A 25,180-nucleotide genomic window follows, 5' to 3' on the forward strand; every position below is an offset into this window, starting at 1 on the left:
CAAGTACAATTTTCTGCCTTTCCCCCCCACCCCTCCCCACCACCCCAAGCCATCCCCAACTCTCTCCCCTGTTTCTATCCCCCCTTGTTATTGTCCATGTATCCTTTATAATTGTTCCTGTAAACCCTTCACCCTTTTCCCCCATTATCCCCTCCCCTCTCCCCTCTGGTCACTGTCAGCCTGTACTCAATTTCAGTGTCTTTGGCTATGTTTTGCTTGCTTGTTCATTTTGTTGATTAGGCTCCTGTTAATGGTGAAATCATATGGTATTTGTCTTTCACCGCCTAGCTTATTTCACTTAGCATAATGCTCTCCAGTTCCATCCATGCTGTTGTGAAGGGTAGGAGCTCCTTCTTTCTTTCTGCTGCATAGAATTCCATTATGTAAATGTACCCTAGTTTTTTGATCCATTCATTTACTGATGGGTACTTAGTTTGCTTCCAGCACCTGGCTATTGTAAATTGTGCTGCTATGAACATTGGGGTGCATAGGTTCTTTTGGATTGGTGTTTCATGGTTTTAGGATATAATCCTAGCAGCAGAATCACCAAATCAAAAGGCAGTTTCATTTTTAGTTTTCTGAGTAAATTCCATACTGTTTTCTATACTGGTTGCACCAGTCTGCAATCCCACCAACAGTGCCCTAAGGTTCCCTTTTCTCCACAACCTTTCCAACATTTGTTGTTTGTTGCTTTGTTTATGATGGCCATTCTGACCAGTGTGAAGTGGTATCTCATTGTGGTTTTAGTTTGCATCTCTGATGGCTAGCAATACTGAGCATCTTTTCATATGTCTCTGGACCCTCTGTATGTCTTCCTTGAAGAAGTGTTTGTTCAAGTCCTTTGCCCATTTTTTATTTGGGTTGCTTGTCTTCTTAGGGTAGATTCATGTGAGTTCTTTACATATTTTGGAAAGCAAACCCTTTTCTGAGGTATCATTGGCAGATACATTTTCCCATACAGTTAGTTCTCTTTTCATTTTAATGCTGTCTTCTTTAGCTGTGCAGAAGTTTTTTTATTCTGATGAGATCCCATTTGTTTATTATTTCCTTTAATTTCCTTGCTCTAGGGGACATATGAGTGAAAATATTGCTGCATGGAATATCTGAGATTTCCCTCCTATGTTCTCCTCTAGGACTTTAATGGTGTCACAGCTTATATTTAATCCTTTTATCCACCTTGAATTTATTTTTGTGTATGATGTAAGTTGGTGCTCGAGTTTCATTTTTTTGCATGTAGCTGTCCAGTTCTCCCAACACCATTTGTTGAAGAAGCTATTTTTGCTCCATTTTATGCTGCTGCCCTCTTTGTCAAATACTAATTGACCACAGAGACTTGGGTTTATTTCTAGGCTCTGTATTCTATTCCATTGGTCTATGTGTCGGTTCTTATGCTAGTACCAGGCTATTTTGTTTACAGTGGCCTTGTAATACAGTTTGATATCAGGTATTGTGATCCCTCCTACTTTGCTCTTCATTCTCAAAATTGCTGTAGCTATTCGAGGTCATTTATGGTTCCACATAAATTTTTGAAATGTTTGTTCTATATCTGTGAAATATGCCATTGGTACTTTACTAGAGATTGCACTGAATCTTTAAATTGCTTTTGGTAATATGGACATTTTGATGATGTTAATTCTTCTGATCCATGAACATGGTATATGTTTCCATTTGTTTGTGTCTTCCTTGATTTCTTTCCTCAGTGTTATGTAGTTTTCTGAGTATAGATCTTTTACCTCCTTGGTTAGGTTTATTCCTAGGTATTTTATTTTTCTTGATGCTATATCAAATGGGATTTTTTTCCTGATTTCTGTTTCTGATGTTTATTGTTGGTATACAAAAATGCCTTTGATTTCTGAATATTGACTTTGTCTCCTGCTGTTTTGCCAAATTCGTTTATTAGGTGGAGCAGTTTTTTGGTTGAGTCTATAGGATTTTCTGTGTACACTATCATGTCATCTGCAAACAATGACAGTTTTGTTTTCTCCTTTCCAATTTGGATGCCTTTTATTTCCTTTTCTTGTCTGATCGCTGTGGCTAAAACTTCCAATAATATGTTGAATAGAAGTGGTGAAAGTGGACAAACTTGTCTTGTTCCTAATCTTAGTGGGAAAGTTTTTAGTTTTTGACCATTGAGTATGATGTTGGCTGTAGGTCTCTCATATATGGCCATTATTATGTTGAGGAACACTCCCTCTGTTCTCACTTTGCTGAGTGTTTGAGACAGAAATTGTAACTGTACCAGTCACAGAGTTTTAGCTGTTCAGAGAAGTTGAATAACTTGCCTGAGGTCAGAAAAGTAGTATGTTTTTCCCATTCTACACATTGCCTCCCTAATAAATAATACATACATACACACATATACACACATGATGTATTAGGCAAAAGTCCAGCCATGTTAATATAAGGAGAACAGTTTGCTTGACATTGATGTAACCTGGCAGCGAAGGAGAGTGCATGTGTGAATAATGACAATTTCACTGTACTAGTCAGTGGGGCAGTAGACACCATTGAGTGAGCATGTGTACTGTGTGGCCATGACATTCAAAATGACTGAGTGAGTACAGTAATGAATCCCCATCAAGTTTTGCATTAAGCTTAAGCATTCCTCTGTGGAAACTATTCAGGTGATTCAGAAGGCTTTCAGGGATGATGTAATGATTGCAACACAAATAAATGTCTGGCACAAATGCTTCAAAGATGGTGAAGAATCTGTTAAAAGTGATCCATGTTCTGGAAGGCCTGCAACAAGCAGTACATGTAAGAATGTTGAATGTGTACAGGCTACACTCTACAGAGATCAGCAACTGACAGTGAGAGAATTAGAAGCTGATCTGGGGATTCCAAAACTACTGTGCCTGAGATTTTGATGCAGAATCTGGGCACAAAACATGTTGTGGCAAAATTCATTCTGGCTTCTGCATACAGAGCAGAAGGAACATCATGCTGCAGTTGCTAATGACTTGATTCAAACTGCTACCCATGAATCAAATTTGGTGGCCTGTGATTTCTGGCTTTTCCCAAAACTAAAATCACCTTTGAAAGGGAAGAGATTTAGACCATTGATGAGATTCAGGAAAATACAATGGGGCAGCTGATGGCAATCAGAAGAACTGTGTGAGGTCCCAAGGTGTCTACTTTGAAGAGGACTGAGGCATCATTGTCCTATGTACAATGTTTCTTGTATGTTCTTCAATAAATGTCTCTGCTTTTCACAGTACATGGCTGTATACTTTCTAGACAGGCCGTGTGTGTGTGTGTGTGTGTGTGTGTGTGTGTGTAAAACACTAAGGATTATGATACCATGCAAGGAAATTAACTGATACAAATTATCCTATATCTCCAACTATGGGCACTGACCACCAAAACTCATTTGATTATATGTTCTACAATTAATTATTTTAATCAGGAGTGTCCTTATGAAATTGAAAGAACATAAATTCTATTTATGATATTCTCCCTCTGTCTTCTGATAGTTTCCTTATTTTTTTGTTTTTGTTTTTTTATTTTTATTTTATCTTTTATTTTTTTCTTTCTAGTTTGTCCTCTGATTTTTGATGGGGTTAATGAAAAATAGAGAAACATTTTCAAATCACCTATTCTCCTTGGATACAGGTCAAAGAAACTCGTATGGAGAACTTGACCTCTACCTCTAGATCACAAGTGACAAACACAAGGCCCATGGACTAAATCCGGCCCTCCACCTTGTTTTATCCTGCCTAGTACCTTGTTTCTACCTGGAGGCAGTGCCAAGCTCTTTCTTGCTTAACTGTTAAGGAGTAGTTACATTTAAACAGTCCTAAAGTTACATTCGGCCCTTTGAAGGCACCTGCGAGGGTGATGTGGCCCCTGGTGAAAATGAGTTTGACACCTCTGCTCTAGATCCTTCCTCCCCACCAGACTCATCTGTGAAAATTCTAAGAGGGGCACCAATATGAACACACTCCAAAAGTCAGGAACAGGAGCTCCAGAAGGGCTGACAAGGTGGGTGTAGGGATGGGAGAAGAGTAGATTGGGAAGGATGGGATTAGTATTAGGTAATGAGTACACTGACGTTTCAAGAGTCTGGATGATGAGAATTTATGACCCTGTGACAGACACACAACCCTCTCTCTACCCACTCCAGTTGGACACAGTGCCCTGTTCTCAAAAGCACAGGAACCCTGTTCTCAACAGGCCGACAAGAAGCCGTGTCCATAAATTTAAAAAAAATTTTTTATTGATTTGGAAGCAAGAAACACAGATTTGTTGTTCTGCTTATTTATGCATTTATTGATTGATTCTTCTTTGTGCCCTGAACACAGGATTGAACCCGCAACCTTGGTTTAATGGGATGATTCTCTAACCAACTGAACTACCCGGCTGGGGCTCATGCCCATAACATTTTAAATTCCTAATACAGCCTGCCTATTGAGGCCAAATAGGATATTTTGAAGGGCTATTTTTAAAAACTATTGTAATATTTAAATGAACCTCTTTGTAAATTATTAAAACAAAAATACAGTATCAAACCTTGAGGATTTTGTTTGTTTTTTATGTGGTTTAAGCTGTAATAAATGTAATCCTCTGATGAAGATAATCGACTAGTCTACAGTCAGAAGAAGGAACTCAACAGCGAAAGCAAAGCACACAGAGAATCTGGTGTGGTTTGGGTTCCTGGCTCTAGCTGCTTCTCTGCTCTCTGTGGTTTGCCACTTTAACCCTCTTTGAATTCTGTAAAGTAGTAAATCTTCTTTTTCACCTGTGCCAGTGGTGCAAAGAATTTCTCTGCCAACAACCAAACTAATATGCTCATCAAACACCCCCCAGAAACCAGAAGAAAACAGGACTTTAAGGCTGACAGAAAGTTCCTGGGGACTCAGCAGGCAAGGGAAACAGGCGTAAGGGAGATTTCCTGTTAGTCATGTTAGCCATTCAGCACTCCACAGGCCTCAAACCAGAAAAACTCACTCCCCTCCTTAGTAGGCTTTAGCTGCTCTAATTTAACCCAGCTAACTCTCAACTACTCTCAAACTTTTCAATTGAACTGCCACTATTAGGTGAGAAATGAGCATTAGCGGGTAACCTGATGTAGCCCCACCTTTTTCAGCTCTCAGGTATTACCTTTAAAATGCATATATTCACAAGGAATATGCGTATTTCACAGAAGTGGAAACACATAGGCCAGTAAATATAATAGAGACCCAACTTCATTAGTCATTAGGGGTATGCAAATTCAGAAATACTTTTACACTCATTCATCAAAAATGGGAAAGACTGATAATACCCAGTGTTAGAAAAGACGTTTGTTTCATACTTGGCTGATGGGAGTATAAATTGGTACAACCACTTTGGAAAAACTGGCACTATTTTATGGGGCTGAACAGTCACATATCCTACAATTTAGCTTTTTCCCCTAGATGTATGCACCATGAATGTGTGTGTGCATACAGGAAGCTCTTACACGTGACCCACAGAAGACATGTAAAAGAAGGTTTCTAGACATCCTGTTCAGTATAACAAAAACCTGTAAAAAACCCAGATGCCCATCAAGAGAATGAATGTGTAAAGTGCAATATACCACATATTGCACAGGAACACATACAGAGCCAAAATGAGTGTTTTGCAGCATTAGGCAACAATACAAATGAATCTCAGCAATGTGATATGGGGGGCAGAATAAATCCCAATAGGTTACATACTTATTAAAAGCATAATATCCTTTTAATAAAATAAAAATGATAAAAACATTAAAAATAGAGGTATAAAAACCATACAAACATTAGAGCAAAGAAATAATAAAAGGGGATTCAGAACGGTGATGGTCTTCGGTTGGGAAAGAAGGGGAGGGAGGAAGAAATGACCAGTAGGTACATGTACATTACCAACACAACTCTAGGGTTTTAGGACTGGTGGTGATTTACAGGACCTTATTGCATTAAAAAGAAATTTAATTTAGCCACTCATGAACCTACAATGAAAGTGTATCATGAGCTAGGGACTATGATTAATCAACTTCTGCACAACAGGAGTCTAAAAAAATAGATTAATGATGCTTCAGGAAGATGAATTATATTTATGTTTGTGACTTTATATGCTCTCTGGAACGCCTGAAGATACAAACAGCTGAGAGCAAAAAGCCAGTGGGAGGTGGTTTAATTGTCCCAGGCTCATTGCCCAGCTCACAAGAGGCAGGGTGCCACAATGGTTAGGAATATAGGTCCTGAGGCCAGACTACCTTAGCACAGAGAAGAGAAACCTGGATGTGTTTCTTACTACAGTGTGACTAGTCCTGTTAGGGAAAATTACTTAACCTGCCTCAGCTTCCATGCCAAGTGGGGCTGGCAATGACAGTATTATAACACTGCAGAAAATTATTGTAAAGATTACATGAGTTTGCCCTGGCTGGTGTAGCTCAGTGGATTGAGCGCGGGCTGCGAATCAAAGCATCGCAGGTTTGATTCCCAGTCAGGGCACATGCCTGGGTTGCAGGCCACGGCCCCCAGCAACCGCACATTGATGTTTCTCTCTCTCTCTCTCTCTCTCCCTTCCCTCTCTAAAAATAAATAAATAAAATCTTAAAGAAATAACAATAAAATTATTTAAAAAAAGATTACATGAGTTAATATCCCCTGAGGTCTTGCAATACTGGGTTTCTCTAGATGCACTAGGTAAGCTGTACTCAAGAAAGTTGGCTTATTTTATTTTATTTGTTTGTTTTTAGAAAGAGGGGAAGGGAAGGATAAAGAGAAACATCAATGTGTTAGCAAAACACTGACTGGCTGCCCCTTGCACTCCCCTAACTGGGGACCTGGCACTCAACCCAGGCATGGCCCCTGCCTGGGAATCAAAGGGACTACCTCTAAGTCCCCAGAATAACCCCAAATCCAATGAGCCACAACAGTCAGGGCTAGCTTATTTTTCTCTCTGGCTCGATATCACTGTGTAAAGCTTAGGAAGTGTTCTTCTAAACACTTCTGGGCAACCTAATCCCAGTACTACTCTGGGAAACTCTAAATCACAGTAAATACTAGCTCAAGCTCTCAATAAGGATTTGTTCCTTAAATACTCTGGTTTCCAAGGAATGACCAGAAAGATGTTTGGGACTTGCTGTGGTTTTTCATGGAATCTATCTCTGCATCATTAACATAAATAACCAAGTGTTTGTGACATATCTGAAGACTTTAATTAACACAGACTCCTGTAACCATCCAAAATACACATATATATGTCCTAAAATCTGCGGACTGAAAATTTCTATAGTTCATTAAAATAAAAATCATTTAAATCTTTATCCAGGAACTATTTATGCCATCAGTACAAGCAATTCTAAGGAAATGGTGTTTACAGGTAACAGGTTAAAGGTCATAATTTAGAAAGAATGCAGGATTCCAGGGATATGCTTAGTAACAGAAAAAAACACAAGTGACAACTGTGAGAAAAAAGTCAGAAAAAAAAAATAATTCATTTCGATGGCCCCTAAAAGCATTACTGCCACTCAGCAGAATAAATTTCTCAGTGGTAATCCTGAATCATGAAGAAAAGGTGATGTGTTTATTAAAAGTCAAGTAGTCTCGTATTTGTTTTAAATGCACCATGAAGACTTTTAAATAATGGTTTTTTTCCTTGGTAAAATCTCCAGGATTAGTTGCAAATGGACCCATTGAGTAAGTGATTAGATTGGCCTACACTATAAAGTTGTTTGATATAAACCAATTAAGTGCTTTAGAACTGTTACCCAAAATTTTGAATAAATTAATTAACAGAAGTGAGTAACCCATTACATAAATAGTCCTATTCACTTGGATTTAAAAGTAAATTTTAACATCTAAAAAAGTGAGTTTTAAGCTACCTATAAAATTCACCTAGATGAAATGATTTATTTTCTTTGATAATCCTCAATAAATAACAAGCAAGTTTTTTATACTTTTTAAATAAGCTTACAAAAACTTATATACATAAATAGTTACCTTGGGAGGCAATTCACTTCTTCAACAGATGTGGCTACCTTCAAAACATCTCTGAAAACTCCTCTTCAGAAATAGCTTAATTTTATTTCAGTCCTAACTCCTACATCTTACTTATCAAATCTGGTTGTAAATAGGTTTTTACTGTTCCTAGAAATCAATTACTACCATTTCAGTTCAACGCCAGGCACAAAGTAGTACAGATATGTCAAAGATGAACTACCATCTCTGGCCATAAGGCATTCTCCCAGGCTAGTGATAATTCCCTTTTACCTTATGGTAAACGTAATGAGTTAGGAACAGATACTTGAAGGGTACAGAGGAAGGGCACACAACCCAAGACATATAAGAAGATCGACAGAAAGGAGTCAGGGAAGACTGACGTGGTACTATCTACAGAGAGTCTTAAAACAGCTATGAGAAAAGGTTGATAGCAAAAGCAGTCAAGGAGAGAAAACAGGTGTAACGGGGCAGACTATGGTGTGTGTGAGGAAACCAAGACTTGTGCAGGTGGAGAGCCACGTGAGAGATGGACGTGCTAGGAGATGAGCCACAGAGGGGAGAAGGCCAGTGATAGAGGAAGTTGTAGTTCATGTCTAGAGGACTTGAAGAACACAAAAGGACAAACATTGGGTGACTCCCTCTACAGGTGAGATCTAGAACAGTCACATTCATAGGGGCAGAAAGTAGAATGATAGTCACTAGGGGCTAAGGGGAGAAGGGGATGCAGAATTGGTGATTAACAGGTTCAGAGTTTCTATTTGGGATGATGAGCAAGTTCTAGAAATGGAGAGTGGTAATGATTGCACAACATTCTAAATATACTTAATGTCACTAATTATACACTTTTAAATGGTTAAAATGGCCCTGGCTGTGTACTTCAGTTGGTTAGAGCATAGTCCCGATACACTAAGGTTGTGGGTTCGATCCCTGGCCAGGCAGGGCACATACAAGAACCAATGAATGCATGAATAAGTGGAACAACAAATCAATGTTTCTCTCTCTCTTCTTCTTTCCCTCTCTCTCTGTCTCTAAAATCAATAAATAAAATTTTTTAAATAAATAAAATTATTAAAATGGTAAATTTTGTGTTATATATATTTTACCATGATAAAAACCACTAAAACTGTAACAACTGTGTTCAGGTAGAGAAGGAGAAAGGGGTGAGGGGAGGAGAGGACCCAAAGAGGAGGAGGGGAACAACAACAGCCAGAAGCAGTAGCAACAGCCACAGCTTAAGCTGGATCCAGTAATTAGGGGCTCTCAGACTGGTTTCAGCAGCAGAACCCTTTCTCCACCATCCTGCATAAAAGCCCAAATATAAAACAGGCAAAGCAACAGACCCAGTGGGTGCCAGAAGCCGGCCCAGAAGCCCACCAGCAACTATTTCCCAACTTGCCTCCATAATGGACCCTAAGGAACCTCCAGGAAACCCAGAGAGCTTCCCCAGTTAGCTAGCCACTAGTACAGGTGATGGGAGGAAGCGGAAATGTTTTAGTCTGAACAAGAAGCAGTGAGATTTCTGAAACAGTAAAGTGGGTCTGGTCTTTAGAATCAAAGGAGCTGTCTCAGCTCAGCCTCTTACCAGCCATGTGCCCTATGGCATGTTCCTTACCCGGCTGTCAAAAGAACCAAGAAAGCTATTTGCATAGGATTGTCAAAGGACTGATGGAATGTGACTAGGATGCCCCATATGGGGCATTACATCCTAGATGCCCCATATCATTTAGGATGCCCCAAATGATAAGGGTGAATTATCATTTGATGGCAGCTATTGCTACCCTTTACTTTTGTTTGGCATCACTCTGGTTTCAGGTTAATGAGACGATTTGGAGGCATGGACAGAAGCTATGACAAGATTCTAATGAGAAGTCAAAAAAGCCTGAATTTCAGTAGTGACAATAGGGATTAGAGGCAGAGTGAACTCCAAACTGTACTGGAAGTGCTGTAGAGATGGGGGATAAGAACTGGCAGCCATTTCATTTTCCTCTGAATCAACCAGAAGAAAGGATCAAAGATAAGCAGCAAAAATCCAAAGGTTGTCTAGAACTGGTCCGGTTGGTAGAGGGGAGAGGACTATAGCCTGGGGCAGAGAACAGTCCAAGGACCAGTGGAGTGCAGGTTGGAAAAGAGGTTCTAAAGTTCTGCCCTTACCTTTCTCCTACATTCCATGGGTACAATTACTGACTATCCCTTTAACAATTCTCTGCTGTGTCGAGAAGTTATTAAAAATGCTCAGGTTGTCCAGCTAGGAATCCACCCACCACCTCCAAGCTCTTAACACTAATGGGCTAAAGCCTAGAAAGAATGCCTACTCCTTCTTCCAGAGCAGCTGCGGATAAAGCCATGGTCGTAGCATAGACTAATGAAGGGGCACCGGGCAATGCAATCAACAGTGGTTCTGTGATGCCCAAGGATTCTGCATCCTGGAGTTCACCCCTCCCTTCTACTTAAAGTCATCTGGAGGGACTCAGAACTGGGCCTGGCCATTGGCTCACCCCGAGGACATAAGGGTACATGCACGAGAATGCTCACCACAGTGTTGCTTGTGGAGGCTGGTACAGCAGGACAGTAAGAAGCTAGGAAACCTGTTTGGCAAGTAGAATGGGGAACCTGAGACGGATAGCTGAGGAAACTGGCTGAGCAATTTACAGGCAGATACAGAGGGTCACCTCCTTAGAAATAACATCTAGGCCTCAGTTGTATTTCAGCTCCAGGCCCAGAAAAGCAACAAAACCAGGTGAGTGACCCCACGACCAACTACAATGACTAAGGACCCCCTGCCCTGGTGCTGACCAATCAGTGGAGACCATGACCCTGAAAGGGCACACCTGGAGAAGTAATCAATGTTGTGAAATCTTTCCTACACAAAGATAAGAACCCACACACTACCAGCCATCCCTAGGCAAACCCACCCAGGGCTAGACCCCTGTCCCGTAACACTAGGAGCTGAAAACTACCTGGGTGTCCATCACTAGAGTGCCACAGAGGCACAGAATTGTCTGCAGCAGTTAGTTAGAAACAATGGGCTACATCAGTGGTTCTCAACCAGGAGTGATTTTTTCCCCTGAAGAGGTATTTGACAATGTCTGAAGAGATTTTTGCTTGTCACAACTCAAAGGTGAGGGGTCAGGGGTAGTCTGGTAGCTAGTGGGTAAAGGCCAGGGATGCTTCTATACCCTACAAGGTACAGGACAGGCCCCCACAGCAAGAATCATTCAGTCCAAAATGCTGGTAAAGCTGCATTGGGGAAATGCTGGACTAGATGAACAAAACAACATGACCGAGTGACACAGTACTGAATAAAAAACTTAATTTTAAAAAAGAGATTATCAAATTTAGCCTGGAAATAGTGACTCTTTTTCAAAAGTATTTATAAGAGCACTAATGAGTAAAATGGCTATAGTTTCAAGGAAAACTTTGTTTTTATTTACCAATGAGTTCATTTTTAACTGAAGTATAATTAACATAAAGTTATATTAGCTTCATGTATACAACATAATGATTCACTATTTATATACATTGTGAAATGATCACTCTTAGAGACTAATAAAACTATTACTTGTAAAAGCTATTATACTGAAAGATTATCAAATTTACCTTACTAATTTAAAATTAGAGCTGTAATAGAACATGTTACAATGTATTCACCTGCAAAGCATAATGTTAGACATTAAAATTTACTGATTTGATTGAGCACATTATAATCTAAGGATTTGTTAGCTTTGAAATCTCTCAGTAAAATAAATGTGAAAGGGCAGTGTAAATAAATTAATAAATAAATAAAAGATGAGATCTATTATAAAAATTCCTATTTGTAATTCATTCATTCCAAATTCAATTATTCATTCACTCATTCAATTCATTCATTCAATTATCTAATATTCATTGTGCATCTATTGCAAGGTAAATGCTGTGGTTGACAGAGTAGACCAGACTGATCAGCCCTGGCTGGTGTGGCTCAGTGGATTGAGCACTGGCGTGCGAACCAAAGGATTGCCTGTTCAATTCACAGTCAGGGAACATGCCTCGGTTGTGGGCAAGGTCCCTGGTGGGGGGACACATGAGAGGTAACCACACACTGATATTCCTCTCCCTCTTTTTCTTCCTCCCTTTTCTTCACTCTAAAAAACAAATAAATAAAGATCTTTAAAAAAAGAAACCAAAAGTTTTTTTTTAAAAACAGACTGATCAATACTAAAGATTCTGTACCTCCTGGAGTCTAGTAGAAGAGGCAGATGTTAAGGAAATAATTACACAAATAAAAGGGAGAAGGGAGGAGATATTTTGGAGACTGGTATGATCTAGATTTTCCCAAGCCTCCACTTGAACAGGCTACAAAAAGTCCCTCGACTTCCATCTTTGCTTAAATAACACTGCAGAACAGTAACCTTCAGCAGGGCTACACGCCAGCTTAGGACTGTGCTGTCCATACAGTGAGATTTCCATAGATGTTTGCTGAATAAACAGATGAGGGCTGTACAGTTAAACACCACTAAATGACTCCTTCAAAAATTTCTGGGCTCAACCTTTGAAACAGGAAAGTGAACAGAAAGAAGGAATCAAAGGGCAGAGTCTTTGCTAGACAATAACAAGGAGTACATGTGTACATTGACCAGCTACTATTGTTCTTTCCTCCACAAGCCCGTGCCCCCTCATAACAAGCTACTTGCAGTTCCTTCCATAAAATTCTCTAGCACCTCCAAGGCTGACTGCCCTTTCCTCACCTAGTCCACCTGGAAAACTTTTATTCATGCTTCAGAATCCTTATCACCTTGTTGAGCTCCCCAACCCTACCTCACCCTAGGGGACTGCATCTCTGCCCTCATGCTACCTGTATTTTGGCCTCACCTCTAATGTACTTATGATAACCTCTTACCATAATTTAACCATGAGCTCTCCTAGGAGCAGGACCAAAGTCTATTCATCTTTGTAGCCCAGGACTAGTCTAGAACCTAGAACATGATAAATACTCAAGGTTTAGCAAATGAAAGAACAAATGAATGAATGAACACGTGTCCTGTACAGTGCTACAAAAAGAACTGGATAAAATTTATGCCCTCAAAACACTTACTGTCTATTCATTGGGAAAGGGTAAATATATCAAATAATAACTAAAGATTTTTGCTAGAGATATAAACTTGATAGTCACCATAAGGAATATGCATTTTTAGATATGAACCAGAATAATGTATTACAATGTAAACTGCTAGATGGCATACAATTAAATAAATCTTCAGGTATTCCTGGAAACACATATCCTCCTCCTACAGTGTTTGTCATTTGAATTGATAGCAATAAATGACAAAAGACAAAATTATATGCAAAGTCCATCTGGAAACATATAGTGTTCATTATTATGAATGTCTGGCACATAGTAATTACTCATAAACTTTTATTGAATGAGTGATCTGATATTCTTAATCATAGAGAAAAGTTATCTCTGTGCTAGTAAGGCAGGAATATTAGCATTTGGGGTTACCTAGAATATATCCTTCTCATAATGAAAACAGAACCAGCTCTAGGCCCCAAACTTTTCCCCTATTTTTAGGACCAAGTTGCCAAAGGGCTATTCCTACCCACTTTTGGTGTAAAAAGTAGAAGAACTGTGTGGTCACAAACTATCCCTCTATATCTTATCCATGTGATAATAATACATCTAACTCACCAATCTCTCTCTGTTCCCCCATGGTTCCCTCGCCAGGGTTGGTGACTCATGGAGCTAAACTCAAATTTAGGAGATGAGTTTTAACACTGAGAGTTTAAAATACTGAGTATAAGGAGTACTGGATATCTGGTAAAATTCACTTTTCTCCTTGATGGGTAAGACATGGAGAAAATATGAACCAGAATCCAAAAGTCTGTGAAACCAGAAAAGTCGGTGTTCGTGCTGTCACTACCAGAACCAATAAGTAGAGACAAGGATAGAATCTTTATGGGCGCTTTATTCAGATGCCAGCAATCTGAGGAGACAGTGGGTTATGTACCCTCAAAAACCATCTTAAAATCTCATCTCGAGCTGATCTTTTTATAAGGAGAAGAAAAGGTAGGTAAGCAGTTTGGAAAAAATGATTAATTGCACAGGAGCTACAATGATTTTCCTAGTACTTCTTTATCTGTTCATCAACAACTCCTTCCCTGTGTCACAGACATTCCCTCCCTGGAACACAATGGCTCAGATACCCAGGCCCCCTGGAGTCATGTGGTCATGCATTCCAGTTGCTGGAATAACAGCTTTCCATATGCATTAATCACTTAAGCCTGTCAACTATGATTGAAGCTAAAGTCTTTAACTCTTGAGTTCCCCTATCATCTGGACTGTTGCCAGAGATAAGACTGACACCCTTATTGAAGTGAAGATCTCTGCCAACAACAACAACAGAAAAAGCTCCAACCCAAGCCTCTCAGAATGAATAAACATCAATAAAGGGAAAAGTGTATGGCAGGAGGGAAAAGAAGCCTCAAGAGCTTTTGTCATCCCTCATTCATTCATTCACTCATCAATATGCTAAGAAATAAAAAATGAAAAAGACAATTCTGCTGTTAAGCACTTTCCTTATCAGCAATGTAAGACACCCACAAATAGTTATTACACAAGGAAGAAAGTAAAGATCCACAAGGGAGATACCATAAAAGTATGTTCAGAGACAGAAGAAATCTCATATTTAGGTAGCTATTAGATACTCCTGATTGTAAAACATACCAGGATTTTTAAAATTTTAGAATATTAAGTCCTGGCTGGTGTGGCTCAGTGAATTGAGCATTAGCCTGTGAACCAAAGGGTCACTGGTTCACTTCCTGATCAGGGCATATGCCTGGGTTGCAGGCCAGGTGCCCTGTTGGGGTCCTGCAACAGGCAACTGATTGATGTGTCTCTAGTGCATTGATGTTTCTCTCCCTCTCTCCCTTCCTTCCTCTCTCTCTAAAAATAAATAAATAAATAAAATCTTTAAAGTTAAATGAATAAATAAATATTAGAATACTAAGAGAAAAAAAATCAATGCTAATCCTTGTTACATCGTCCTTAAATGACATCTGCCATATTGTCTCTCCCAACATCAGGGCTGCTGGCATCTCCTGGGGCAACACCACATTTTCCCATCACCAAGGAATGGAGAGCTGATGATGAAACATGTAGTAGCATGAGCCAGCTGTCTGCCCACTCCTGCATAGTCAGCCACTTAATCTTCACAACATCCCCAAAGTAGGTACTGTTATTATCTCCATTTTACAAACAAGAGGGGAGTGGGGGCGGGGGGGACTGGAGACAAGTGTACTTGAACAACAATTAAAAGAGAGAGAGAGAAAGAAAGAAAAAATAAGAAAACTGTGACCCTGGCTGGTGTGGCTCAGTGGATTGAGCACAGACTGCGAACCAAAGCATCACCAGTTCGCTTCCCAGTCAGGACACTTGCCTGGGTTGCAGGCCAGGTCCCCAGTGGGGGCCACGTGAAAGGCAATCATACAATGATGATGTTTCACACCCTCTCTTTCTTCCTCCCCTCCCCTCTCTCTAAAAATAAACACATAAAATCTTTTTAAAAAGAAAAAGAAAAATGGGGCAGAGAAGTTAAGTGACTTCCCCAAGGTCACTAAGCTGATAAGCAGCACAGACAGGACTGGAATCCAATATCTGTGGCCTTAGCCATTTACACTACACTGCCTCTCAGCTGAGGACTTGTGGTTAAATTTTTCAGGACTTACACAGCTGCATGATACAGGTGATTTTTGGCCAGCTTTCCTCTTTAAACACATCCATCTATTTAACACTATACTTATTTACATATGACAAAAATACATATGCCATTATTGATCTAGTTTCAAAAAATGGTATGGCTTTTCAGAACATAGTTTTCACAGTCTTTAAAGAGAAATTCTCTTTGTTTAATCTGAAAAAAAATCAAATGCCTGTTTCATGAGAAGTAACAGTGGGCAGGAATGGTTAAAGCTGCAGTTTAGACTGCTTGAGCTACACCATTCCTTACAGGTCATCTCATGGCCTCAGGCAAATAGTTTAGCCTTGTTTATTACTTCTCCATCTGCAAAGTGGGTGTAAGAACAGTGGGGTCTCATGAAGTGATAAGGATTAGCTTATATTAACCATTTATATTGCTAACTAAGCACAGGACTTGGCACAGTGAATGCTAAATCAATGTTGGCTTTCATTATTTAGATCCTGAGTGATTTCTATTTCCAGTATTCCAGTCCTCCAGTAGCCCCAGAAATGCTTTCTCTGTCTCAGAATCGCTATCAATTCCTTAAACGCATTTCTATTTCTCACAGAGCCCAGTGGCACTACAAGAAGGCTTCCCTGGACCCCAGCCCATTGGTGGCCGTGTCGCCTGGCTCAGGCCCCAGGCCCGGGAAGGAGGCAGGCTCTAGACTACCTCCGGGCGGCACCACAAAACTTAACCCAGATTTCTCACTTGGGTGAACTCATCTGTTAGTGGTGAATCCCGGGCCCTGTCAGACGTGCTCTGCTGCAGAAGGACCAGGGGCGCTGGCGCCAACAGGAGGAGCTGGCGCCAACAGGAGGAGCTCACCCACCTGCCAACCCCAAGGGTGGGCACCCCTCCTTCACAGCATCGCTGGGTACTTCTCCCCCTCCCCGCTGGTAGGCCACCGGGACCTGTCTGACAGTGCCAACAGGGTGAATTTCCCCTAATCTTCCGATATACACGCCCCCGACCTCCAAGAAGGGGCCGAGGGAGGAACCCCAAGAGCTGTACAAAGCCAGGTAAAGAGCTCCATCCTTGGCGCACATGTTGAGTCGCCTGAACCAGTTCCAAAGTCCGTGCACCGCCGCCTCTCCCCGGCTGCCGGCAGCCGGGCCGAGCGCTCCTAGCCACGTGTGAGCCGGTCTGGGCGCAGCTCCCGCCCGCTCCCGCCACCCCTTCCACTCACCAGGTGAAGAGTTTGCCTTTTATCCTGCGCAGCAGGCCAGCGACTGCGCCCCTCGCTCCCTGCGCCTGCGGCGGCGGAGCGCCCGAGGAAGGCGAGACTACCTCCATCGGGGCGTCTGCGGTCTCCGGAGCCCGGAACCCCCCGAAGTGCCGGGGCCCGGAAGACGGGAGGCGGCGCCTGCCGGCCGGCGGGGACTCAGCTCGGCCCCTGTGCCCGCGCTCCCGCGCCGCCGGGTCCTCTCCACGGCTTCTCCAGCGGGCTCCTTCTGCGGCAAATCATTAACTGTCAAGCCCCTGGGGCTGGACAGGAATACATTTGTAGATTGCAACCTGGCACCTCCGCGGGGGCGGGAGGAGAAAGGGCGCTTTTTTTCCGCCTTAGCTGTCGAGCCTCCGTGTTGGGTGACACCCAATCTGCGTTTCAAGTTTTTATGGTCCCTTATTAAAAATGAGCAAATGAGGTGATACGAGGTAAAGCCCGCACGTCCCAACTTAAGAAACCTTGATTTAGCAGCTGCCAGAACTTTACTAACTGGAAAGAACCGGCTGGCTACTCCCTCGATCTCCCAGACTCCCTCCCTCTGACTAATTTAGAAAACATATTTACATATTTTCCATCTAAAGGAACTGAGGACGCTTTAGTACGTTTCTTTTCCTCGAAAAACGTGGGTACATTCTTGAAAGGATCCTGAAAACAGGTCTTTGTGGTGTGTCTGCTTCCTCACTATATGTTCAGTTTGCTTTTCAGTGTATCTGGGAGACACCCCGCGGGCGCCACAGGGACGAGGCGCTCAGCCCCGAGACCCCGAGGCCCGGGCCAAGTCTTCCCCTCGGGGCTTCTGTGGACCAGGAGGGACCAGCAGCCGGGGTCCAAAAGTTCCCATGAGAACTGGCAGGGCTTCTGTGGGCCTGGGAGACTCCTGCTTCCGGAAAAGAGATCAGGGAGACCAAAGGAAAGGTATTGGGGTCATTTTTACTCCCAACTACCTTGTTGGGCAAAAGGGCAGGGCATGGAGATGAGGAAGAATTATAACAAATGTAACTTCAAATGGGTTGACAGTTCAGTGAGGAGATTCTAAGAAAGAAAATAAATTTTGAAAAAAATGAAGTGCAGCTTTGGAAACCCCAAGTTCAGCAGCTACAGGAACCCTAAATTCTAAGTGAAATGATTTTTTTTGTAATTGTTGAAGTGATATGGGGGGACCCAGAAAATTATAGAGGGCTAACTGAATAGTATGTACAGTACAACCTCATTGTGAAACACCATGACAACATTGAAAAGAATGCAAAAGAGCTATACCAGGCCTTGAAAGGAATTTTCTAAGTTATTTTTGAGTAAAAAGGCAAGATGCAGAAAAGTAAGTATATTTAATATGATCTCATTTTTAGAAAGCCAACAGCCCATTAAACCTTGTACATTGTTGATGTTGAATTTTACCTGAGCACTGTGCCCCTGGAAAACAGTGATGGTTAAGAAAACTTCTGTAGTAGGCAGTTAACCAGGCTGGAGCAGAGTAGGAGCAACAGGCCAGGTACAGAAGGTCACCAGGGTGGAAGGCCCCAGGAGCCTAGCAACAGACAATTAAAAGGTGGGACCTTATCCAGGGTGACCTTTCTTTCCCCAGCATATTGCTGGTCATGTGGTTTAGACCCTCCCCTGGCCTTTCTTCCCTGGCATGTCGCCAGTGATGCAGCAGACCTCCTTAGAGGAGAAACAAATGGAATTGAAGAATACCCTCATATGATTCCCACACAAGACCTTGCACGACTACTCCCTTAAGCATTAAGCCTTATAGAGATAACGTCTAGGCATGCTTCAGCTTCAGGCGCAGAAAAACAGGAAGACCAGCTGGGGAAACGTCATGGCTAACATCAAGACCAATCACTGGACACCAAAACCATGAGGGGACACACCTGCACACCTGGGAAGCTGATACAGATTCTATTGAGATCCTCCTCTGAGTCCTCCAGATAAAACCCCTCACGACCAAGGAACCAGCCTGAAGCTCCCGCTCTCTCTCTCTCTCTCTCATGCCCAAGTCTGTTGTAAGTGGCATACTGCAAAGAAACACCATTCCCCATGTGACTCGTATAAAACCCAGGGGTACTCTCTTTGTCACCTAGGATAAGGCCAGACCCTTGCCTCATAAATTATTAGCTGAACTACCTATCCCCCCTGACTAATAGGAACAAAATGCTCCTAAACCAAACTGGTTAAATTCCCCTTCTTCTCCCAGGCCTGGGAACTTGTATCCAGTGTGGCCTGAGCCAGCATATAACCCTTTCTTAACAGGCCCCCCCTGTGAATATGTTTGCCTCAGGGTAAAACATTCCCTGCTCTACTATGCAGTCTAGCAACCCTTTCATTCCACTCCCCACAGGCAGGGAACATTCTCCAAGTTCCTATTGCAATAACCCCACCACCATCACCACCACACCCACACACACACACACACACACACACACACACACACACACACCCCTTGCAATCCTTTCAAATAAAGTCTCTCCTTACCTAAATCAGGTTTGTTTTTGATTCCACAATATGTATGTGGTTAGTGAGCATGGGGAATAGTGTAGGTAAGTCTTTAAAAATTTAAGGAATACAGAAAGAAAAAGAAGAAAACTTGACTTAAAACACTCCAGCATGTCTGATAGGTTCCTTTTATGTAAAAGTGTGTATTTTGTATAAATACATGCAATTAAAAAATGGATTTAGATGTGGAAAACTGAATAATGTCACCCCAAAAATATCCAGTTCTTAATCCCTAGAACCTGAGAATGTTCCTTTACACAGTAGTCTCCCCTTATCCATGGTTTCACTTTCCACAGTTTCAGTTACCCATAGTTACCCATGGTCCAAATATCTTAAATGGAAAATTCCAGAAATGAACACTTCATAAATTTTAAATTGTGAATCATCCCTTTGTCCACAGTATCAGTGCTGTATCTACGACCTGTCCCCCATTTAGTTCTCAGTTATCAGAAGGACTCGTGCTGTATCTCAGTGCTTATGTTCAAGTAACTCTTAGTTTATTTAATGGCCCCAAAGTACAAGAGTAATGATGCTGACAATTCCGATATGCCAAAAAGAAGCCGTAAAGTGCTTTCTGTAAGTCAAAAAGTACGTATGTATAGGAAAAAAAAACACAGTATGTATAGGGTTTGGTACCCTCCACAGTTTTAGGTATCAATGGGGCTCTTGAAACATATCTCCATGGATAAAGGGGGTGACTGTATAGCTAAAGGAGTTTTGCGGATGTTATTACATCATATGCCTTGAGAGGAGGGAAACTATCTGAATTATGTGATTGGCCATAATATAAGAGGGAAAGAAGCAGAGGGGGAAGGTGATACGATGATGGAAGCAGAGACCAGGGTGTTGCAATGTGAAGATGGAGGAGGCGCCACAAGCCAAGGAATAAAGACAGCCACTAGAAGCTCAGAGCCTCGAAAAGGAAGTAGCCTTCCAAACTGTAGCCTTAGCTTGTAGCCCAGTAAAACATTTCAGACATCTGATCTCCAGAATTGTAAGAGAATAAATTTGTTTTGTCATTATGTTAGTGGTAATTTGTTATAGCAGGGATAGAAAACAAAAGCAGATGTACATACACTAATGTGTAGAACTCATGATATATTGTCAAGTGAAAAAAAGTTAGAGAGTTGCAGAATAATTTTATAACATGATTCCATTTCAGTAAAAACCCCAACTAAGTAACTAAGTATCTTTATATGTACGTATATTTATATGCGTATCTTTATGCTTCCCTGTGTTTATATGAGCAACAAGAAGGGTGTGGAAGAATACAGAGCAGGCTACAGATATTAGCTTAGGTCATGGGAGTGATGGGAATAGTGAGGAGAGGAATACAGAGAAGAAATGGCCTTATACATCTTCATTTCGTGTTCTTACTATGGGCATATTCTACTTCTGCAATTTGAAAAATAAGCAGTTAAGATACATTAATATGCAGTTAAATCACATTAATCCTTATTCAAAACATGTTAGATTCAGCGTATCGCCCCCACAGGAAAAAGGAGCCAGGAAATATAGTCTGCCACTATACGTGGATTCTAAAGTTATGAACAAAATTACAGGTAATATTTTCTAAACAGAAAACCCTCAAAAAATACCAGTGGGCCGTTCTTACCACTTTTACTCCCACTGCCCAGGTTCAAATCACCATCATTGCTTAACTGGACTATTGGGATAAACTCTCTCTCAACAGTCTGTTCTCTGCCCAGCAGTTAGTGTAAGCCTTTTAATATACAAGTCAGATCATGGCACTCATCTGTTCAATACTGTCTTTTAAAATACGTCAGAATAAAAGTTAAAGTCTTTCCAATGACCTGTAAGAGAATATGTGGTCTGGTCCCTTGTGGCCTCTGTGACCCCATCTCTTTTATTCCCCCTTGATCTCTGTAATTCAGCCACACTGGCCTCAACTCAGCTCATCAGACAGACCAGGTACACTCCTATCTTAGGCCTCTATATTGTTCTTCTTTCCGCCTGGAACACTCTTCTCCCAAGCGTCCTCATGACTTGCTCCTTCACCTCCTTCAAGTCTCTGCTCAAATGGCCCCTTGTCAAGGAAGGACTTTTTTTCAATAAAACATTTTGATCAGCCTATTAAAACGGGAAAATGCAATTCCCCTAGTGCCTTACCAGTACTATTTCTCTCCTTCCCTGCTTTTTCTCCTCAGAACACTTCACCATCTGACATATTACATATATTCTTAATTCTTTATTTATCGATCATTGCTTATTGTATCCTCTTTACAATATAAGCTTCATAAAGGTTCCTAATATATTCCCTTGCCTAAATCAATGCTTTGCACATAGTAAGCAACCAATAATTTTGTGGATTTAATTTTTTTAAGTAGCAATGGTAGTAATATTCTAGCATTGCTCCAAAATAAGTTCATCCCTTCACTGAGGATAACTGGTCAGTCTACATTATTTTGGTATCAGGATTAAAATAAATTGACTGAATCCATAGGCACCAATCCACAAATTTACTGAAATTTACTGGAAAAAAATGATTTAGATGTTGGAGATTTTGTACATAATAACCTTCTTACAAGTACCAGAAGGTAGCTACCACTTATTAAGCACCCTCTGTGCCAGATGTTTTATAAACATTTTCAGTACTGTTCCAGTTATCGACTGAATGTATCAAATCACCCAAAGTTTTAGTGGCTTCCAACAATAATCATTTTATTATCTCCTGTGGTGTCTGTGGGTCAGAAATTTAGAAGGTCCTGGCTAGGAGATCTGGCTCAAGATCTTTTACGCAGTTGCAGTCAGAAGGTAGCTGAAGCCGGAAGTCCAGGGGCAGGGGGATATTTGGAGGTGGGAACTTTGTGAAGTTATAGGGCATGAGAGTTGAACACTCTGAGAAGCCAGTGAGCTAGGTCACTCTTTCTTCCACCACTCGAGGAGCATCTAGGGGCTGACCAGCATCTCTCTCTCCACTTAGTCCTCACAACATGGTGATTTTAGGGAAGTTGGTCTGCTTACATGGAAACTGGTTTCCCTCCTAAACCTCCACTCCCAAGCAAGTGGTCTAAGAAAAAAGACAAAATGTAGTTTTGTTGATGTCTTCTAGTCAGACTTTCATGAATATACATGTGGTTAAATAAATTGAATGTGTTACTCCTTGCAGTGAGGGAGAACAAATCCCCTGGGAGAACTATAGGCTAAGGAAGAGCACGTTAGAAAGAACCTATTATAGGATTTGGGCTTTGACTGAGTTATTTGAGGAAGGGTTTGGGGAAGGAGGGATGGATTGTCCAGATTGAATGCTATCAGATTGGATGCAATTCTGATGGGTATCCCAACTGTCTTACCTACATGGAGAGCAGAACAAGGTGAGGATAAAATTGCAATTGGTAAAGAAGTAGCCCTCACTCATTTTACCAAGAGGAGGAGAGCTGGCATTTTGTGGGTGGCACAGTGACCTTGTTTTAAGTTTAGATAAAATTATGAAGTGGTCTTGCTTTGTCTCATTTCATCATGGTCTCAGAGCAATCCTGTGTGAGGATGGTACTCTTAAGATGTTCAGTAAGAAAAAAATATGGCCTAGAATCTGAGTGTCAGTCCAACTTCAAAATGTTGCAGACTGCTTTTTTCCCCTTAGTATCTCTTTTCATAACTTAGCTTTAGAAGTCACATAGCACCCTCTTTACCATAATCACAAGCCCTTCCAGATTCAAGGGGAGACCCCATTATGGACTGAATATATGGGACCCTCCAAAGTTCATAGGTTGAAATCTAATTCCCAAAATGTGATGATATTTGGAGGTGGGAACTTTGTGAAGTTATAGGGCATGAGAGTTGAACACTCTGAGAAGCCAGTGAGCTAGGTCACTCTTTCTTCCACCACTCGAGGATACAATGAGAAGTTGGCCATCCACCACCCAGGAGAAGGCTCTCGCCAGACCTAACCATGCCGTTACCCAGATTTCATATTTCCAACTTCCAGATTTGCAAAAGCTAAATGTTTGCTGTTTAAGGCACACATCTATGGTCATTTGTTTCAGCAGCCCCAATAAACTAAGAACCCCCACATCACAGTGGAGATGTGGCAGAGTCACATGGAAGGGAGCACGAGAAATAGAAGATACTGTTGCAGCTGTCATTAAAAAATATAGTCTGCCACATGTGCTTTCTAAAATGCTAGGCTTATTAACACTTATTAACGTATTAGCACTATTTTTTTCAGGTAAGTAAACTAAAGCTCAGTGAAAGTCACATGAGCCATGTGACTTTGAAAGATGCTAGACACAAAAGATGCTTTTACCCTGCCTTCCATCTTTTCATCGTAATTTCTTCTTTGCCCATGAGTTGTTAAGATATCCCTTAATATGTAAGCATGTTTTTAGTTATTTTTCTATAATTGATTTCTAACTTAATTGCATAATAATGTAGCCTAGATGGTGCCAACACTCTGAAATTTGCCAAGACTAGCTTTAAGACCTAGTGCATGGTCGATTTTCATAAATGTTTCACGTGTGTTTAAAATAATATGTATTCTCAAATGTTTTAATACATCCATTAGATCAAGCTTAATAATGGTGCTCTTCAAATATTCCATCTCCTACTGATTTTTTGTGTGTTTAATCTATCAATTATTAAAACATTTGTTAAACTGGTGTTTCTAAAAATGTTGTTCTGAAACCATAAACATCAACAGCACTTCAGAACTTGTTAGAAGTGGAATGTTGAGACTCCACCTTCAGCCTATTAAATCAGAAACTCTGAAGGTGGGGCCAACAAACTATGTTTAGCAAGCCTTCCTTGGGTTCTGATGCATGCTCAAGTGTGAGAACCAGTGCGTTCAACAATCCCTCTGTGATGGGGGCTTTGTCGGTTTCTCCTTGCAGATTTGCCAATATATGCTTTGTATATTTTAATTTTTTTCTTAGTAAGTACTTAGTACTTTTACATTGTTATTGCCCTGGCTGGTGTGGCTCAGTTGGTTGGAGTGTTGTCCTGTAACTAAAGGATTATAGGTTCAAATTCCAGTCAGGGCACATACCTGGGTGGTGGGTTTGATCTCCAGTTTTGGCACGTACAGGAGGCAACCAATCAATTGATGTTTCCCTCTCATATTGATGTTTATCTCTCTCCCTTCATCTCTCTCTCTCCCTTCATCTCTCTCTGAGGGCAAAGAAAAAAAATGTCCTTGAGTGAGGACAAAAAATTAAGTTTTTACTTCTTTTCAATGAATTGAATATGTTATTATCATGAACTGAGACTCTACCTATGGCAATACTTTTTGTGATACAGTCAGTTTTTTCCTGATGCTACTATATCAATATCATCTGTAGCTTCTCTTTATGTAGTTAGTATTGACCTGGGGTATTTTCACCCGATTTGTTGCCTTTCAGACACATTATACAGACACATTTGCTGTACAATAACGATGTTTATACATCTCTTAAGACAGCATATAGCTGGATTTTGTTTCAATTTTCAACTTGACAATCTTTGTCTTTTCATTATAGTTTTGTCTCTTTACCTATAGAGTGATTACTGGAATATTTGGATTTAATTTATACTAAAAAGTATGTGTTTTCATTCAACTTGTCTCACTTCATGGTACTTTCTTGCCTTCTTTTTGGATTAGCTACATTTTTTTCTCCTCTACTTATTCGAAAGTTATATACACTATGTCTATTCTTTTATGGTTGCCCTACCTATTCTAACATGCAAACTTAACAAAGTTAAAATTTGTCTTCATTCTCTTCCCAAATAATACAAGAACCTTAGAATACCTGAGCCCTAATAATTCCTCCAAATTATATGCTGTTGTCTAGTAATTTAATTCT

At 40.9% G+C, this 25,180-nt stretch overlaps 1 protein-coding gene across 2 annotated transcripts in view; it reads right to left on the reverse strand.

Annotated features, from left to right (window-relative positions):
• The window catches only part of SLC35F2 (solute carrier family 35 member F2), a 176,838-nt gene that overhangs the window by 49,238 nt on the left and 102,420 nt on the right, over positions 1-25,180 (reverse strand). The window contains exon 1 of one of the 2 annotated variants that reach the window (XM_045836558.1): positions 16,848-17,313. The exons of the other annotated variant lie outside the window; for it this stretch is intronic. Coding sequence (XP_045692514.1) covers positions 16,848-16,954 — 107 coding nt within the window. The 5' untranslated portion in view covers positions 16,955-17,313. Of the gene's footprint in view, positions 1-16,847; positions 17,314-25,180 lie in introns of those variants that run through there. 2 annotated transcript variants of the gene reach the window in all.

Source organism: Phyllostomus hastatus, unplaced genomic scaffold (genome assembly GCF_019186645.2).
Source record: "Phyllostomus hastatus isolate PE091 unplaced genomic scaffold, TTU_PhHast_1.1 phas_contig_113, whole genome shotgun sequence".
Lineage (NCBI taxonomy): Eukaryota > Metazoa > Chordata > Mammalia > Chiroptera > Phyllostomidae > Phyllostomus > Phyllostomus hastatus.